At 37.8% G+C, this 20,001-nt stretch overlaps 1 protein-coding gene across 2 annotated transcripts in view; it reads left to right on the top strand.

Annotated features, from left to right (window-relative positions):
• slc4a4a (solute carrier family 4 member 4a) overlaps positions 1-20,001 on the top strand; it is a 69,976-nt gene that overhangs the window by 34,442 nt on the left and 15,533 nt on the right. For both annotated transcript variants that reach the window (XM_041999869.1, XM_041999870.1), the window contains exons 7-19: positions 391-543; positions 3,793-3,869; positions 10,079-10,236; positions 10,885-10,972; positions 12,818-12,972; positions 13,639-13,749; positions 14,758-14,932; positions 15,018-15,151; positions 16,087-16,361; positions 16,646-16,716; positions 17,444-17,629; positions 19,444-19,557; positions 19,697-19,858. In XM_041999869.1, the coding sequence (XP_041855803.1) occupies positions 391-543; positions 3,793-3,869; positions 10,079-10,236; positions 10,885-10,972; positions 12,818-12,972; positions 13,639-13,749; positions 14,758-14,932; positions 15,018-15,151; positions 16,087-16,361; positions 16,646-16,716; positions 17,444-17,629; positions 19,444-19,557; positions 19,697-19,858 (1,859 nt within the window). The remainder of the gene's footprint in view (positions 1-390; positions 544-3,792; positions 3,870-10,078; positions 10,237-10,884; positions 10,973-12,817; positions 12,973-13,638; positions 13,750-14,757; positions 14,933-15,017; positions 15,152-16,086; positions 16,362-16,645; positions 16,717-17,443; positions 17,630-19,443; positions 19,558-19,696; positions 19,859-20,001) is intronic.

The raw sequence follows: 20,001 nt of genomic DNA on the forward strand, positions 1-20,001 counted from the left end.
AATCAAGAGTATGAGTGAGGCGGGTTAAAAAGAGGGATGCAAGATGAAATAATGCTCTTAAAGATGTGCACATTTTATAAAACATTGATTTTTCCCAAGTGTTACCTCCTAAAAATATAGTTTTGGTTTCAAAATTCCTGATAGTTTAATGTAACATTGGGGTTCATTACATTACTTTAATTTCTAAAATGATTTTTCCAAGAAATGTAAGACAAGATTTGACTCTACAAAAGCTGTTTTTTGATGATATTTGCAGTTTTTGAAATATGAATTTTTATTGGGTGATATTTCTTCATGACTTTAAATGCTGTGTGATTCCGTCTCCCGTGAAAAATACAAAAAATTCTCTTTCCACATTATCTCCCTATTGTCTCCTCTCTGCATCTTCAGAGATGATCACTGACAACCAGATAGAGATTGGCCAGCTGAAAGCAGACCTGAAGGACAAGGTGATGTACACGTTGCTACGGAAACATCGCCACCAGACCAAGAAGTCCAACCTGCGCTCCCTGGCTGACATTGGAAAAACGGTCTCCAGTGCAAGTAGGCTGTTTTCCAACCAGGAAAACGGTAATACTGGTGCCAGTTTGGTGCAGTCTTTTTCATTTTTTTCCAAGAAAAGTAAAATCTTTTTCTTATAAGTAGAGGGTCCACAGTAAGTTTTGAGGGCATGAACCAGCTAATGTGGCACTGAAAAGCCCAAATAAGAATCAGATGGAACCAAAAGATGCAAGAAAACATTTTTAATTAACAATCCTAGGCGATGTCTGTGTCTATGTGTGATTTTTTAATGTGTTAACACAATAACTTTGCTTCATACCAAGTCAATTAATTAATGAAACTAATGTTTGTTGATTTTAAATATAATCACAATCATTATCAACTTTATAATGCCACTTAAAAACGAAGTCTGACTAATAAGAGTTATAAGCCTTAATATGCTCTAGTTGCTTTTTTTATTTTTAAGTTTATCACATATTTTTAACTACAGAGGCTGCTGTTAATGTAAATGCACATGAAATTCTGGGTTAATTAAGACATCATTACCACATTCGAATGCTAGCCTTTGAAAAGTGCTACAACTTTTACCAGCTAGCTTTAAAAGATATCGATTCAGTGCCACGTGGTGCTGTTTTGGTTGTGTTTTCTAATCAGAAAGCAAGGGAGGTGAAGCTATGAAGTCTTCACAGCTTCCCTAGATTAAAAAAGGAAGAAAGACGGCTTCCAAAGACCTACAGATGTGTCCTTGCTATATTTGCCCAATATATTTGATACCTTTGTTAGCTTAAGCTAACAGGTAAATCCTCGTGTAGCCTGTTTTAATGGAACACAAACAGATACTCTCAGGAATGTAACTGACTCCTGTCTGCATTATCTGGGAGTGAATGTCCAATGTTAAAGAATATTTTACACCAGTCACAAAAGTCTTATTTTTGAATAAGTTCATTGTCACGCTAACATGCTAACTTCTTGCAGCAGAGCCCTCAGTTGCAGTTGCAGTTGCTTATCGTTGGTTGGATTTACAACCGTTATCAGTCATTCAAACTTGAAAACCATATAAAGGCAACAAAGCTAAGCCATTTATTCATCACAAATAAAGAATTAAGACTTGTAATTAACAGCCCCATTAGTTTATTTTTGTGCTAACTATTGTGAGACCACCCTCAGTGATAGCACCAGTTGTACCTTTAGCTCACTTCATGATATTTCCTTTGGAAAGCTGTTGACAAAAGGTAGTTCAGATGTATTTGCTGTTGTCTTTACCACATGTTCAAACTGGGCAAAACAGAAATAATTGTTATTATAGCAGGCTGTTCCAGCCATCTGACATCACAAGCACATGTGATGCATCGTGGTGTAAACAAAAATAGGAGATAATTGAAGGGATGCCAGAGGTAATCTTATAAACTGTCAATCTTATAAAGTCAGATTAGTTGGGTTTCCTTTAAATGTATTGACTGTAGGCAACAGTACTTACTTCATTCACAGGAGAATGACCCGGTATCAGCACCTGTAAAACTTCTGCTGTAATCTTCCACACCAGAGAACTGAGGGTTTTATTTTCCTGTCGTAAAGTCCAAGGGCATGGGAATCACAAGACTGACCCAGTCTTTTTTTTAACCAGGATTACTTCTTAATTTTCCTAAGTTGTATTTAGTTATGTTTACAGAACACATAGGAAATTTTAATTCAGATTTGTTAAATATACATTTTTATTTATACTTTAACAGCTCTTGTCATCACACCAACGGGCTAATTTGTTTAATAGAAAACTACTACAAAATAAATGTTTAAAGATACACAAAAATATACACACGGGTTGATATTTGAATGGATTTTTCACATTAATAAATTCATATGAATACATTTGCATGTCAATCAGCTACAAAATCATTAATAAATGAAATAGAGATGAAAACAAATTAAGGAAATGGTAGCCCAGCTACATGCTGAGTAACTGGATGTCACTGTTATGTAAACAACCTGTAAGGCGCCATGGGTCTTTGGAAAGTGAAGTTATTTATTACCTTCAATCCCATTCAAGAAACATTTGAATGATAAGAAGGTTCAAATGGAAATTTCCTGCATCTGTTATCAGGTTCATAGTAAAGATAAAGACTATTACTGATAACTGATTACATCTTTGTTATAAAACAATTTAAACTGATGCTGTCCGACGACTCATGGTTTCTGTGTTTAACTGCACTTCTTCTCTTTCCTCACTGTTGCTTTACACAACTTGTAACACAGATAAATCCTACTACTCAAATCTTTTAACAGTCTTTTTTTATCTTAATCATCTATTGCTTTGTCTCAGTGTGCTCTGCTGTCATTCTCCCCTCATCTGTCCTTTCCATCTCTCTTTTCTTCGTTCTGCTTGCCTGGATTGGTTGTGATAACCTTCTGCTGCTACTAAAAGCCCGTAGTCCTCTTGAGAACTCTGTGACTTGCCTGTCAGGTCACATCTCAATGGAGGACTTGCAGAACCAAAGGAGTACCAGTATGGACTGGCTTAGTAAGTTTGCCAAACCCAGTTCACATTGCAGACCATTTACTAGTAATGCTGTGCGTAGAAAGGATTTTTTTTTAATTTAATGTATAGGTTTTAAATAAAATAAAATTTAGTTTTTTTTATTATTCTGGTTTTCATTATTTGGCTGCATCATACTGACATACATGTTATTACCCATGATGCTGAGGGGGTAGATGTATGAAAGCTACAGTGGCACCAGATTTTTGCACCCGCTGAGGTTTTTCTGTCCCCAGACACCCTCTCTGATCTCTGGCGGCTGCGGTAGCTGTCAGATCGCTCAGGAGATGACGAGCTGAAACTAAAAGTCAGCAGAGGATCAGTCAGAGTCTGAAGTTCACCTGCTAAAGAGGAAGGGGGCACTTTGTGGGAGAGTTTGATGAGAAAGACAGGGCAGACAGATGGCAGATACTCTGATTGTGGTTGCTTCACAGTTAATAAAGATGGAGAAAAATAAAAGGAGGAGGATTATTTTTCTATTACCGTTAATTAGAATGATTTAGGATGGTTGATCTAAATTCAGATAAAGTTTGACATCATGTAAACAGTGCATACCCTGAACGCATTCAGCTATTTGTAACAGTTTCATTCAATGCTGTGAGGTTTTGCTGGAGATGTTTCAGTTTGTCTAACTGTGTAAGCTGGGTGCTGGGCCACTATTTTTTCCTGGGTCTCCTCCTTCATCCTCTTTTCCACTTATTTTTTTGCATTACGATGAGGGTCAGGTTGTCCAACTGCTGATTGTTGCTGTGTACCAACAGATAGTCCCACCACAACTCACCGCAACCTGGCGTCCAGCAGCCTGAACGACATCTCTGACAAACCAGAAAAGGACCAGGTTCGTCAATTTAAAAAAAAAAAAAATTTGCATCATAATTCTGCTGTTTTAACAAAACTATGTTGTTGTGATTTGATCTGGGCAAAAATGTTATTCACCTCTCTTGAAAGAGGTTCATTCATTTGCCTTTTTTTTTCTTTTTAAGAGAGAGAAAAAAAATTTAGATTTACTCCATTTAACAGCTCACATCATGGCTTTGGAAAAGATTTAAAAATATTTAGATAAAATGGTTAGTAGTTTTTTCAGATAAAATAGAAAAAAAGTGTAATCACTCTTTAATTTTAAAATGTAAATGCCTGCACAAGTCAAAATATATAAATAAATTAGCTTAGTGAACCTAAAAGAGCTGCTTCACAGGAAACATGGTCCAAACAAGAGAGGAAATGATATTAAGGATGATAAAACTCCTTCAAAACCATAATTAAGCTCACATCAGGCCAATGCAGAGACTCTGCTCCATCTTTTTATCACATGTAGAATAGAATATTTTAATACTCTTCTTTCTAGTCTTCATAATAAGACTATAAGCCTTAAGACAGAAGACTAAATAAGACTTTACAGCTTTTACAAAACTCAGCTGCTAGTCTGCTGACAAAGACCAGAAAGAGAGCTCATATTACACCAATCCTTACATCTCTGCATTGACTTCCTGTGTGCTTCTGAATTAATTTTAAAATACCTATATATATATATATATATATATATATATATATATATATATACTTATATATTGTTAAAGCTCTTAAAGGTTTTAGTATTTATCCAACTTGCTTTTAGTTTACAAGCCCTCACGTTGTCAGGGGCTGGTCTCTTGTTTATTCCTGGGTTGGGGACTAAAAAAATGTTGGTTTTATTTAATACTTGGAGAAAATACAAACAAAATAGGAGGTTCTTAAAAGGGAAACCTACAGGTCAACAAAACAAGAGAAAAATCAAAGCAGTGTAGGTGAAAATGGGCAGAAGCAGGACTGTGTGTTTCTGAACATACTGTAAGATATTAGTTAAAGAAATCTCAACCACCACTGATGTCAGGAAAAGGACTGGAGAAAATGTCCTTTAAACACACTGGTGGACGTTAAAATTTGCACACTTTTCTCATTTCATCAGTTGTAAGGAAGTTTGGCGATGATGGAGTCACTTTTCAGGATGTTAATGCATCATGTTGCAGACTTTAATTCAGGAAGGAAATCTAAATTATCCTAATGATATGACCTACAAACTGTCCAGATCTCCGTCTGATTTAATGTTTATGGTGGAGGTTGAGAAGAAAAGAGTGACGATGCTCCATCCTCTAAAGCTTTCCTGTCAGCTGCTGTTAGAGAAAACGGAGACCTGATCGATGAGGAATGTTGTTTTTTATTAGTGAAGTCCATATCTCAGAGTTTAAGCTGCCATAAAACCAGTAATCATAAGAATTTAGCTTCTCATTATTTTAAGCTTAATAAAAAAAAAATTGGTTTTATTTATTTTTAAAAAATTTTCAAGACCAGAATGTTTAATAAAAAGATAATAAAAATACATTTTATTTATAGGTGCCTTTCAGGACACTCAAGGTCACCGTACAAAAGACAACATAAAACAATACAAGGAAAATAATGAAAAAAACACTATAACATATAATAGAATATTGGAAAACAGCAATAAAATGCAACAGTTTAGCTGGTAAATTATTCAGTTTTTGTATTTAAAAAATCAAAAGCAAATTAACAACCTCCAAGAGATTTAATTATTTATTCATGTACCTACCAACCACTATTTATGGTTGCTAAATTAAACAATATCTCAAAAGATTTAAACGTACAGAAAAGTGGTTTTAATAGAAAATTATTTACTAAACCCGAAAATAAAAAGAAATGGGATTCCTTGCCAAAGAAAAACGATAATGGAGCAGCTCTAAAAACAGCCACAGTGTAAATTTGAGTAAATGTAAAAGTTAATTCTGGAAAACTCAAGTAATGAAACCAGAACTGAACGGCTGCTGACTCCCAGCCTAATTAGTAACGATTACCAAAGGTTAACGAAACAATACAGGTTCAAGTAGTTTGCTGCCTCTGGCGTCAGACAGATCCACGAGAGACAAAAGCCAAATTAATCAGTCACAAGAGGGGCATGTAACACTCAGATATGTGACTTATTGACATCATAGTAAACATAATCTGACGTCATTCAAGAAACTGGGTTGTTTAACACGAGATGAAATCTTGAAGGTTTTTGTAAATAATCTGACAAGCTGGTTTAGTTGAGACATTACAAGTAAGAAGTGTAAATCATTTCTAAAATAGCCTACTTAAACTGAGCAAAGCACGTTCACGCTGCAGGGTGTTGGCATTTAAACCAGCTTTATCATCATGTTTTTTGTGTAATAAGCTGTTTAAAAAGTGAAGATTTAACTTTAAAATGTGACGTTTTTCAGCCAGAAGAAGCTGGAAGGATAACTGTGGAAACTTCTGCAATGAGATAACCACTAAAACCTTCTCGCCTGATCTGTCTTTTCTTCACTGTGTTTGTGAATTTAAAACATCTACAACAAGCTTCTTATTCTATACCCCCCAAGGTGTCTTATTAAATGTTTCAACCAGAATATCCTTAACCTTTAACTGGATTTCTACATTTAGAAAACTGTAGAAGCTGAAATAAGAAAATTATGGATTTCTTCCTTAGAAATAAAGCTGTGCTGTTATTCTGCCATTGTATCTGCACTGAGATTGCTCAGATTACCACAGCTCACAGTGGCCATTTGCGCATATGCTCTCTTCCCATACCAGCCCTCTGGGAGATCAGAATGAGGTCAAAGCAACCCAGTAAGTGCTCCTGTGGGACAGAGTATGAAAGAGATAACTGGACAGGAAACGCATCTCCTAAACTGAAGCTGAAGCGCTTCCACACCCACTCGGCTCCCTTCCGAAGTTTCCACAGTCACGGATAATTTCCATACCAGAGTGAAAACGCTGGATAAGATGAGGAGACACTTTCACATGTATATGACGTGGGGAAGAAAATTTCTCTCCTGCAGGGCAACGGTCTTAGATTACCTCTAAAAACTCTTCTAGATCTCCAGCACCCTTTATTGATATCGCTTATATTGTCCACAGTGTCTCGGGAAAGGTAGTGAATACCTTTATTCAGAGGCTCTGTATGGTAAATCCACAATGATTCATGATAACACCATAATTATATAATAATCTATCATATGTTTGTAATAAAAAAGCTTGCTATCACTACTATGTTGCTAATATACCTCAATTGTGACCCAGAAACTATGATGAAGCCACTGCCTGATAAAGTTTCCACCAATTAGGAAGCTTTAATTGACGATACCACCCGATCAGGAGCAGCCAAAGATCATCAAGTGAGCAAAAATGTCTGAGCGTGTGTGAAATTAACAAAATTACTGGTCATATGACTGGAATAAAGATGTTTTAGATGCACGGTGGCACCAAAAATGAGCTGCGTTTGAATGGATTTTCTGAGGATAGTAAATAGTGTAAATAGTGAAGAAATGTAAATAGTTTCTATTCTGTTATTTCTTTAAAGTACTGTTAGTAATAAATTCTGTTTTGTTGGTTTTATTGGATTTATGGTGCCATATCTGTTGATACATTAATTTTACATCATTTTAGCCTCATAATCTGTCAGCTGAAGCTGTCCTGAAAGAAAAATGTCTATGTTCACTGTTCTTAAAAGGGTTGAACCTCTACTTGAATTTTTATATATATATATTTTTTTTTAAAAAGGTACCAAAAATAGCATAAAATGACTTGCCGTTTTAAGGGTTAATTTGATTAATAAACTTCCTGGTTTTACTACTCCCAAATGCACAGTCATGCAGATACTCTTGGCTGTGTTTATGTAGGGGTTTGAGATGCTTTGCGGTCTACTGGAAGGTTTACTTGGAGTGTATTTCTTGTGTCAGCAGCAGAGAACAGATCTAGGTTCGTTTACAGAGGCAACACGGTGTGGATTAGCGGTGATTGGACACGGGTCAGAGTGTGCAGTTAGACAGGTTTAACCTCTAAACTCAATCATTTACAGAAAAACTCTTTGCCTACATGGCCCAACAGCCTCTGATTAGATCATAGCACTGAAGGGTCACAGGTTAATCGGATTTTAGTCCTCAGAGGTTGAAGATGGCCATTTCATGAGGATGGATGGTGGCAGACGGGAAGCCAGGTTTCATATTAATCGTTTTCCTCAGCTGCACTTTGCTCTTTTTTTATTCTCTTCCCACTGTGGGTTGGTATGAAAGACTTCAAAAGTTGATATTAAAGATTATTATGTCCACTATTAGCATCAGTATGAATGGAAGAAATTTTTGTTCTAACCCAATTTAAACATCTAAGCTAGATGATCACTCCCATAACTTGAAACCTAACAGACCAGATAGCTTGTGCAGTGAGTGTGTTGTGGCGGAAGTTGTGCAGGGACTGACTGTCACCTGGTATGTCTGAGTAAATCTTTCCTGTCTTTTCTTTTCTGTTCTGATGTTAATATATAACACAGTAGTTTTCCGCGAGAATCCATTCTGCATAATGATTTGTTACGTTGTTATCTATTCACGAACTTGCCCCCTTTTTTTCTTTGAAATCAAAGGGAACTTCTTATGAAGCACACAGGATTGAAATCCTATGCTGCTTCACTTTTCTCTGGGTCATGCACAGTCAGCAGTTGCATTTCCATTAATTATTAATTACTGTCAGGAAAACACTTGTGAACGAATTGAACGGATGCTATAGTACAACAGAAGTGTCAAGAAAATGCACTTAAAGTTAAATAGATCTTAGTTTAATTTAATTTTAGGTTAAAGTTATTTCAAACATGCAGCCTGCACACCTTTTTGCACATAGTGAAATGTTATGCTCAGGATGCTTCAGTGAATCACAGGATGAAGATAAAATGTGATAATCTTCTATTATAGTCCCACAGCAGGAAGAGAAGCTAACAGTTGCATAAAAAGTCACATATACATTGAATGACTGCACGTCACAACAGTCACTATTAAAGAGATATGGCACAGAGGAAGCAGTGGAAATCATTTTGTGTCTCTGTGGTCTGTTGGAAGCAGCACGACATACATATTTACATATTTAGGTTGCAGCGGCCTATCACTGAAGGAGCTTTGGAGTGATATAATGGTATGCAGGCAGTAATTAAGAGCATGGGTAGCTTCACTAGCATCCTCCTGTACCAGGACCCATCCAGCGTCCTTTATTAGTTTAAGTCCCTTACTCTCTACAATTGAAATGTTGCCACCCTACAGACCACCACATAAAAATGGCTGATGCTGCATCAAAGTGGTGCCACCTTCCAGTGTTGAACTAAATTATTTTTGTGGTATAAAGAAATAGCAGTAGTGATCAGTCATTATAAAAAATAAAAAAATGAAGATGAAGTTGTAGCTGACAGCAGGAATGACATTCTGGACTTTTCTTTGTTGCTATGAAGCTGAAGTAGCCTCTGACTGAACATAACATTGTGTGATTTCTTATGTTTTGTGTATGCAGTGCTGTTGATCATGGTGATCAGCTTTTACAATATTGGCATATTCAGCTCCAGTTTTGTGCCCAGTTCACTTCATTTTTCACACCAAGGAAGGATGATTTCTTGTGTGACTGATTAGCCATCTGGGAAAAAAATAGTCTTCATGTCCTCGTCTGCAAGAGTGATGAGTGCTGGTTTAAAAAAAAAAAAAAAAACACACACACACACACACACAAAAAACAAAACAAAACAAAAAAAACAGAAAGTAAAGTTTAACAAAGCATAATTTCACTGACTTAAATTAGAATACCAGATCAGCAGTATTCATCATATGCGCATGAAAATTAATAAAATTTATCTAACTTTAAACAAAAGCATTCACTTCTCAGAATGTCAAATATAAAGCGAGAAATATGATTGGTCAAAAAGGCCTGAATGTCCTTTATAAATAAAATGCTGAACATTTGGAGATGAACTGGTATCTGTCCTCCATCTTCATACCTCTCACCATTCTCACCATCACCCTGTCAGAGAGAAATACAGACTTCATATTACTGCTTGCCTCCTCCCCAGACACAAAGGAGCTTTTCTCTTTAACCTGAATGGGTTTGTCCTGTTTGATGTAGCTTCTTTAATACAGTGTGAACTTTTCTAGACTGCACGCTGCTGTGAATGTAACATTTAAAGACTCCTCTTTTTCTCGCTCTCTCTGTTTTTTCTTTAACATGTAGCTTAGGAACAAGTTCATGAAGAAGTTGCCGAGAGACGCGGAGGCCTCCAACGTGCTGGTGGGGGAGGTGGACTTCCTGGACGCACCCTTTGTGGCGTTTGTCCGTCTGCAGAAAGCTGTGATGCTGGGAGCCCTGACAGAAGTTCCTGTTCCCACAAGGTGGCTGACGTTCAATTCTGAACTCCAGGAGCTTATAAGAGGGAGCTAACGTTTAACAAAAAAGATGCATGAGAGGAATATCTTCAAGGCAAAAGTTGCAGCTGTTTAGTGCTGCTTTCCACATATTTGTTAAGCTTTTCTAACATGATTTATAGATGATAAAATACATTTGAAGCGAAGCAGATTACAGTTGTATTTCCATCCAGATGTAATAGAATTCTGCACTTAAATTGTAGCTCAAACACTCCAATAATTAAACATTAAACAAAAATGCAAAATTTATTACAAAGCTAATATAAATCAGAAAAGATGTTTCTTGTATTTTCTATCTATAAGAAAAGCACAGAACTTGGTTTCTGTTGAGTTTTTGCAACCAGTAGTTCTCCAAGCAGAAAGTTTAATGAACTGTTGATTGTTGGATCTCAGCATCCTCAGAATGTGCTGTATCTAGTGCACGTGAGGTAACTGCATGGAGATCAAGCCTGTGCAGCTGCCTCCTTGTAGTTAAGCAACAAGTCTTTGTGTTAGGAGTTGGCTGTTTTTTGGATTAAATGAACTGGTTTTTAACCTCCCACTTGAGCTTGTTATTAATTTAACTCTAAAATATCCTGATGTTGGATTCATTATGCGTTTTGTTTCACCTTGCAGGTTTTTATTCATCTTGCTAGGACCCAAAGGCAAAGCCAAGTCATACCATGAAATTGGCAGAGCGATCGCCACCCTGATGTCAGATGAGGTGAGACTTCACAAAGATTGCCTACACTGTTCTGCATAAAAGCCTCCTAAACTACAAATCTAAAACCCAGTTTCCCAAAAATGTGAAAACAATTATTTATAAATTTATTTTAACCTAGAATTAATTTGAAATTTGCAGCAAATTTTGTAGCGCTCAAATTCTTTTATGTGCTGAACTATCCTGTTATACAGAATGTGGCTTTGCTGAAATAAGCAAAAGGGTCACATGATCCATGGTCAGGCAGAGATGTGAAGGAAGGGCCATGAGGTGGAAGACGGGCTGACAGAGAAACTTAGAAATTGGCGAAGACTAAACTGATGGCAAGGCAGAGGCAAAAACACAACACACTAATGAACTGAAAGGCAAATATTGGGCCTCATTCACTAAAATCTTAAAAATGTTCTGACATCTGTTAAGAAAATTACCAGGAAAACATGAAGTCAGATTCATGAACATGTTCTCAAACTGTGAAATAGTTTGCATCATTGCAACTGTCCCTAATTTGAAGCTAAACACCCAGAAAAATGCCAATAGAATGCCATGAGACCGAAGAGTGAAGGCCTATGTGCAGGCACAGACAGATGAGAAAAAGCTCAGTGGTGTTGTTACCTGGGGTGTGGACATATCCTCAATCTCCTAATAAAACAGATCATTCTAATAAAAAAGCTGCTGTTGTAGAACATTTTGATTATTCAAAGATATGTATTCAAAGCTGCTCCTTGTTGATGCCCACTGAGGTGTTCTGCAGGATGGAGGAGTTGTGTGCTCCTCCTGGGAGGTGGGAGACCTGATTCAGTTGGTGGTTTTGGAAATCACAAAGGAGTTTGGCATCATGGGGTGATATTGCTCATGGTTGAGGTATAGGAATGGATCTGGTGAGGATGCTTTTAATGCACATGTGTGTACAGTCTGTCTGGTGTTAGGAAGACCAGCCATAGAATTAAACCCCCTCTTTACTGTAAGTAGAAACGTGTGTGATCAGATGATGTATTCCATTCTTGACTTAGTGGTAGAACATGGCTGATTATGCCTATAACATGCCCACCCTGTCTCCCAACTCCTGCTGTAATGTTCAAGTTATAAAACAACTCAAGTTCCAGAATCTGCACATGGTGGAAGAGGGTTGGACTTGCTTATGGCTCCAAATGATTGTAAAGGCTCATTAGAACACCTCTTGGTAGCCTTAAGCTTCCACACATAAACTTATCACTCTGCAAATGAATCTAGATAGTTATGAAAGACTTGTTCCCTCTGTAGGACAGTCTGTAATATCTTGCAGCAACAGTAAGTTTTCCATTTTGTGAGTAAGGCTGAGAAAAGAAAGACCATGTTTGGTGAGTTAAAAAGGGTAGATTTAACTGGTGGAGCAGTTTCTAAATAATGCAATTTTAAGTCTTGGTGTATTTAATTACTTTAAATGACAGTTTTTATTATATTCTCAGAAATTTCAATGACATTATGGTCCTTAGTACACATACACATATTCTTTTCAGTTGTGGTTTAAGAAAACTGTTGAACAACGTTACTCAGCCACAAATAAATTAAATAAATAGAATAAATTGGAAAGAAAAAATAATTTACTCAGGTATGTTCGGTTTACTCTAAAACTCTGACAACCGGAGCAGTGTTGGAGTTGATTAAATGAATAAAACGAGTTCCTCTCCAGAGTTTTTGGGTTGATTAGATGGGCTTAGTTGTTAATATCTAGTTTATGTATGATGTCACTCTCTTTCCCCATTTAGTAATCCTCAGATCTGATATTCCAGTTCACTGAGTGGGAGCTCCGCATGCTTTTACAGGTGACATTTCTGCTCTAATGCATCATTCCTTTCTGTCTGTGTGCAGGTCTTTCATGACATAGCCTACAAAGCGAAGGACAGACAAGACCTGCTGGCTGGTATTGATGAGTTCCTGGACGAAGTGATCGTTCTTCCTCCTGGAGAATGGGACCCCACCATCAGGATAGAACCTCCCAAATCTCTCCCCTCCTCCGATAAAAGGTTTAAAATCATACCTAATTATAAAATTTCCAATTTCACAAAACTGCCTTTTGTGTGTAGCATACGACTGTCTTTTTTAAAGCATTTTAGAGGCTAATGAAGAAGTGATAATTGGTAATATTCCAGTTTTATCTGCACTGGTAACAATCAAAAGAGACACTTAAGAATTGAGAAAAGTAAAAGTTGTCTAAGAAAGTCAACGGAAGTCTGTGTTCATTTAATATTTTAAAAGCGAGACATCTGGGCCAGTCCAAAATGCTGTGTGTGCACAATATTTTGCTGAAGAAGAGCAGTAGTTGCAAAATCACTGAGGTGCATCCAGGTGTACGTCACAGCATTCAATTATTAAACAGCAGCAGTTAGTGTTATATGAAGCTACAGTAAAACAGCAGAATGCACAGCTGTGTTTTTTTTAGTACTTATCAATCAGGCTATTTAATCATCTAATGGATATCTAAATCGTCTGATCGGCAACATGAAAAACTGGGTCATGACAACACGACAACGTTTAAAGCTTTATGGCTTAAATGTTAAATAAGTCCAGGATGAGTCAGCAGTCAGATATTTGACCTGCGTACGATGAATATTTTCCAAATGATTAGATGTTAATCAGAAGAAAAATGACTTCAGCTAAGAGTGGATAAAACTTTCATGTGTCTTTTATAGGAAAAACATGTACGCAGGAGGTGATTCTCAAATGAATGGAGACATGCCTCACGATGGAGGTCACGGAGGAGGGGGACACGAAACTGGGGAAGAGCTGGAAAAGACTGGAAGGTATAAAAATATGTCTTAGTTACGTCATTAAAAACTGGAAAACAACCAATCAACAGCAAATGAAAAGTTAGGAAAAAAAAACATAACCCAGAAATGACTGCTTTGGGATGTTGTCATTCTTCTTGCTGTGTATTTTGGGTTTTGTGTGTATAGTACCCTCATTGGCCGCCTCATTAGATCCACCTTTTCAATTGCTTGTTAACACAAATATTTAATTAGCCAATCACACGGCAGCATTTTGTCACATAGACATGGTCAAGATGATTTGCTGAGGTTTAAACTCTGCATCAGAACAAGGAAAAAAGCTACAATTCACACACACTCACCAACACCAGAAGATGGAGAAACATTGCTGGTCTAATGATTCTCAATTTTAGCTCGACATTCAGATGCTAGGCTCAGAATTGGGTGGAAACATCATGAAAATATGCTTCCAATCCAGCCTATACCAACAATTTAAACTGCTGCTGCTGGTGTAATGGTGTGGGGGATGTATTCTTGTCCCACTTTAAGCCCCTTAGTACCAACGTGACCTGGTTTAACCAGCACAGCCTACCCGAGTATTGTTGTTGACCATGTCCATCCCTTTGTGACCACAGTGTAGCATTTTTTGATGGCTACTTCCAACAGGGTAATGTACCATGTCACAAAGCTCAAATTATCTCCAACTGCTTTCTAAAACATGACAATGAGTTCATTGGACTCCAATGGCCACCAGAGTCACCAGATCTCAGTCCAATAGAGCAGGGATTTCCAACTTTGTTCTTCAAGACCCAATGTCATGCACACTTTTGATGCTTCAACACACCTGACTCAAATTAATGGCTCACTAGCAGAGAGCACCGTGTTGAATCTATGACACCAAGACTTAAAGCAGTTCTGAAGAGAAAAAGTGGGTCCCACCCGGTACTAAAAATGTGGACGTGATAAAGTGGGCTGTGAGTAGATTTCAGTTTGTCGTGCTTCATGTTGTTGAAAATGCGCCCTTCTTTGTTTGTGTGCTCTCAGGTTTTGTGGGGGTCTCGTACTTGACATAAAGAGAAAAGCGCCTTTCTTTCTCAGTGACTTCACCGATGCAATTCACATCCAGGCTCTGTCGGCCATTTTGTTTATTTACCTTGGAACTGTGACAAATGCCATCACCTTTGGTGGTCTGCTGGGAGATGCAACAGAAAACATGCAGGTCAGGCTGGGATTTGAACCCAGAACTAATTAAAGACTGTTAACTATCAACCGTAGTGTTACATTTACCTTCCCTGTGTGTGCAGGGTGTGTTGGAGAGTTTTCTAGGCACTGCCATAGCTGGTGGGGTGTTCTGTCTGCTGGCTGGCCAGCCTCTCACCATCCTCAGCAGCACCGGTCCTGTTCTGGTGTTTGAACGGCTGCTCTTCAATTTTAGCAAGTATGCTCATTGTTTTCTCATTTTCATAATTATGCTTATCCTTTCCTGAAAAAGAAGAACTGGTTTTATTTTTCCACAGTCAGAGAACCACCACACAGCCATGTCATTATGACACTGTAAAACACACGTACCTGCCTTTCATGTATTCCAGTATTCTGTAGATTAACAGATTACAGTTTTATTTTTTTCATTCCTATCAAAACAACATCACCAATTTTATTTATAAATGCTGTTTTTAAACAACAGTGTTGTTTTTTTGTTGTTGTTTTCTTGTATTAAACACTCTGTCACCACAGTAAATGTTGTTCTTTTGCTGCTGCTGTGGCACTAGTTTTTAAGGGATGGAGACACAAAGTACTAGTTCTCAGTTAGGTTTTGGTTTCATATCAAAACAACACTTCACTCATATAAAAAAAAAATGTTTTATTTCACTTGGAATTTGACCAGAATTTATTAAATGAGCATCATGTTGAAAGGAAGATTTAGAACTGGATATTGAAACCATGAACTTATTCTAAAAATCAAATTATTTGGTTTCCAGTAAAGTTCATGTGAAAAGGCGGTCTATTGTCTCATGGAATTCTTTACAGCCTGACTTGTCTTTCCTAATAAAAACAAAACCAGATGCATCCTTTACAGCCTTAAAACCCTTAGTCTGAAAAATTAAGCCAACACATACAGGTGTCCAAACAGCCAGCAGGGGGCAGCAGGGGGCAAAGTCTGTCAAAAAATGGCTTATTGTCTTAGTTACGGTCTTAATTACGGTCTTAATTACTGGTTATGGAGTAGGTTAAGTCTTTGGTGGGTTAAGGTCCCATTTAAGATAAATTATCAGGGGTATGTTTTAAGGTGGGCCTTTGCAGTGATTGACAAGGTGTTACCCGATCAGGTTATTTAATTAGTTAACTTTTAAATTTTTGTTGCTTTACATTCAGAGATAACGATTTTGACTACCTGGAGTTCCGCCTGTGGATCGGCTTGTGGTCGGCGTTCTTCTGCTTTGTGCTTGTGGCCACTGACGCCAGCTTTCTGGTGAAATACTTCACCCGGTTCACAGAGGAGGGCTTCTCCTGCCTCATCAGCTTCATCTTTATCTACGATGCCTTCAAGAAGATGATTAAATTAGCTCACCACTATCCCATCAACTCTGACTTCAAGCTGGAATATATCACACAATATGACTGTCTCTGCATGGCTCCTACAATCTTAGGTGAGATGCTGTTCTATTTTGTTTGGCTTCCTCTAATGAATCATCTGTTTTGAATGTGGATTTCAGTATGACACACTGCTACTAAAAAACACTGCTACACTGCCCTTCTTGCTTCAAGCAATAATATACTCTATATACTGTGATATCTTTTAGCATGTAGCTGAGGCTTGCTTGTCCCCCCCCCAACGTTTTAGTCTTAGTTTCAAAAACTGAAGCTTGCACTATTGCGCCACGCTGATCAAAAAATTGTGTAATAAGAACATGTTTTTGTTTTGTTTCTGCAGAAAATGAAACTGGGATTATGGGTGATCCTTTAGAAGGTACTTCAGTCTGGCACTGGAACAACACTGGTCTGGTAAGAGGTTCCCCCTTTTTTTTCCTACAACTTTTTTGTCATTACAAGCCTTTAAATGGTTGTGATGTTTCATTTGACCTCTCAAGTTTTTTTCTTCCATGAAGTTGGATTTCAAACTCAGAAATTTAAAGTAACATCATAAACCTCAAATTTGAAATCCAAAATGGCTGCCTTCCACATGAAGATCATGATAGTTTCAGTAATGCACTGCTAATGTCATTTGTACTCAGTTATTGTTAGAGGCAGGGCAGAACATTAATAGTTCTGCTTTGCCCCTTTATGGTGTTTTGTGTGTGCAAAATGGAACATAATGTTACGTTATTAGTTAGTTGGAGAGGAAAACCAATGAGTAAATCCTTTCAGTTTTCCGACTTTCAGCTGGAACACAGCCAACAGATACATTGTCCTGCAGTATGTAATTCACCTGCTTACTCAAAGCATTGTTAAAACCGAAGGTTTCAGTCAGATTTCCAGGAAATCTGTCAAAGATTTCCTGGAAATCATTGACAGCCTTGAGATCCCTTCTTGGAATCTTAAACTAGCCATATGGTGCAAAAGACACATTGCAAAAGATGGTTATGTTTTGTTGCTGGGTAATGTGAGCAGTAAGCCAGCTGTTACCAGTTTGACATTTCTTCTTTCCAACACAGACAGTCTGAGACAACCAGCTGTCACTCTCTCTGTTACAACCTTGTTTTCTTTCTAATCGTTTCTCTGTTCTGTGCAGCCGTTGAATGCCACATGGTCGTCCCTCACAAGGACGGAGTGCTTAAAGTACAAAGGAGAATTGGTGGGGAAGGCCTGCGACTTTGTCCCAGACATCAGCCTCATGTCCTTCATCCTCTTCTTTGGTACCTACACCTGCTCCATGTCTCTGAGGAAGTTCAAAACAAGCCCCTTCTTCCCTACCACTGTGAGTAACAGCAGCATGTTGGAATAGTAACACCAAACCAGGGAGGCAAATTCATTCATGAAGTACAGCTGAACAGCATGCTGATTCAAAGTGCCCAACTAAGAACATAACGTGCATTTGACAGAAGAAGGAAAGGATCAGTTTTATGGTGCAACAAAACAAACAAAAAAGCAACTTTTCCATGTATTCTCTTTGGACAGACCTGCTCTGGATGGCTATAAAGGTTCATAATGTACCTGATAATCTGAAATGTAGTTTGACCTTAAAGGTGCAGCATGTAACAAAATCAAAGGTCAATGACAGAGAAAAATCGATATATTATTCAAAACTGTGTCTCTACTTGCATTGTATCACTTTACTAAAATAACTGTTATGTTTTTATTCTCTTCAAATGTGCCGTTTATATCTACTTGCCAAGGGGCCACATACATGACAGCGGCCATATTTGTGTTACCTTTTTTACTATGGTGTCTTTATTACTGGACAAACTACTCCTAGTGTGAAGTGTAAATCCTCTGAGCTTGTTTGATAGGTGCTAGAGCACCATTTGGGTTTAGTAACATAACTTAAAAGACGATAGTACACATGTACCAGTAAATGCTAAATGGACTTGTACTTATATAGCGCTTTTCCAGTCAGTTTGACCACTCAAAGCGCTTTACACTACTTATCACATTCACCCATTCACACACACATTCACACCCCGATAGGCAGCAACGTGGGGTTAAGTGTCTTGCCCAAGGACACTTCAGCATGTAGTCAGTGGAAGCCTGGAATCGATCCGCCTACCTTCTGATCGAAAGACGACTGCTCTTCCTCCTGAGCTACAGCTGCCAGTAGTTACATGTAATGCAGTCGTTGCAGCACCTGAGGCCACTGGATTCACTCGCAGCTGAAAACATGTTTGCCTGGAAGAATATTGGCCGCTAACGGGCACCATCCATTTACAATTAAACTTGGCTTTTAAAGTTGTGTCTATTCCCATCTTTAGTACTAGATGTTAGTAATTCTTACCCACTGTACCTTTAAACCAACAACACTGTTTACTAGAGATAAATGCATGAACCATCTTTTTTATCCATCTGATACAAATTCTTTAAGCTTTGAAATATTCTTCAGGTGATTTCATTACTGACTTCATATGGCTGTTGCTATTTAGTTCTGAGTCCACATTAAAACCCAGATTTCTGATTATTCTTGCTTTTTTTTACATAACAAGCTATAATTGAGCACACATTGACAGTTCATCATTCTCTCCAAAGACAGTGATCTGTTTTCTCTTTAATTGGTGGCCTTGTTTAAGGCAGTGTTTTTAAGGGATTATAATTTCCTGACTTTATATTTATGTAGATCCAAAAACGATAGTAATTTTTGTTGCTTTGCACAGTCTTAACAGGTTGGAACATGTAGATATTAAATAAAAGAGGCCCAGAATTGAACCCTGGGGAACTCCAGATGTTTTTTCACCTGCTGACACGTGTAATTACAGATAGACTCAAAGTAATTAGTCTCTTAGATAGGATTCAACAGGTGTAGCACCGTGGCAGCAAGTCCTACCCAGTATTCCAGCCTCTGGAGCAATATGATGCAATAAAATGATCTTGATCACTGTTCTTACATCCCGTGTAAAGGCACATGATGGAAGATGTGCAGCAGTTTTAAAGCGACTGAAAACATTCTTGAAAGATTGTGTTTGCAAGATATCAACACAGTATGCTGAGGGTGTCAGATGTTTTGTAACGTCGATAGTCAAGTCACTTTGAGACAAAATGTTTCTGCCAGTTTAGCAGATTTTTGCTTTTCTTTCCACTCAGGTAAGAAAACTCATCAGCGACTTTGCCATCATCCTTACCATCCTCATCTTCTGTTGCATTGATGCCCTTGTGGGAGTTGACACTCCTAAACTCATTGTGCCAAGCGAATTCAAGGTGAGCTCCTTCTTTCTTCCAACAGTTAATTTGTGGTTTAAAAATCCACAAAAAGAAGACAAAATGCTTTATTCTAAAGTCTAAAAAAGAAAAAAACACAGTTTCTTTGTGGTGAAGCTTCTTTCTTCTTCCCTCACAGCCAACAAGCCCGAAACGAGGCTGGTTTGTTCCCCCCTTTGGAGGAAACCCCTGGTGGGTTTACCTGGCGTCTGCTCTTCCTGCTCTTCTGGTCACCATCCTGGTCTTTATGGACCAGCAGATTACTGCTGTGATTGTTAACAGGAAGGAGCACAAGCTAAAGGTAAATTAAATACCCTGCTGGCAAAAATATCTGCTATAAATCAACTGGTAATGTGTGACTTATGGGAAAAACTAAATGAAATTAGTAGAAATTAAAGAGTGAGTACAAGAGTGATGTTTTGTCCATGTGGTATCTCTGGATTT

The sequence above is a fragment of the Melanotaenia boesemani genome, chromosome 11 (assembly GCF_017639745.1).
Source record: "Melanotaenia boesemani isolate fMelBoe1 chromosome 11, fMelBoe1.pri, whole genome shotgun sequence".
Taxonomy (NCBI): Eukaryota; Metazoa; Chordata; class Actinopteri; order Atheriniformes; family Melanotaeniidae; genus Melanotaenia; species Melanotaenia boesemani.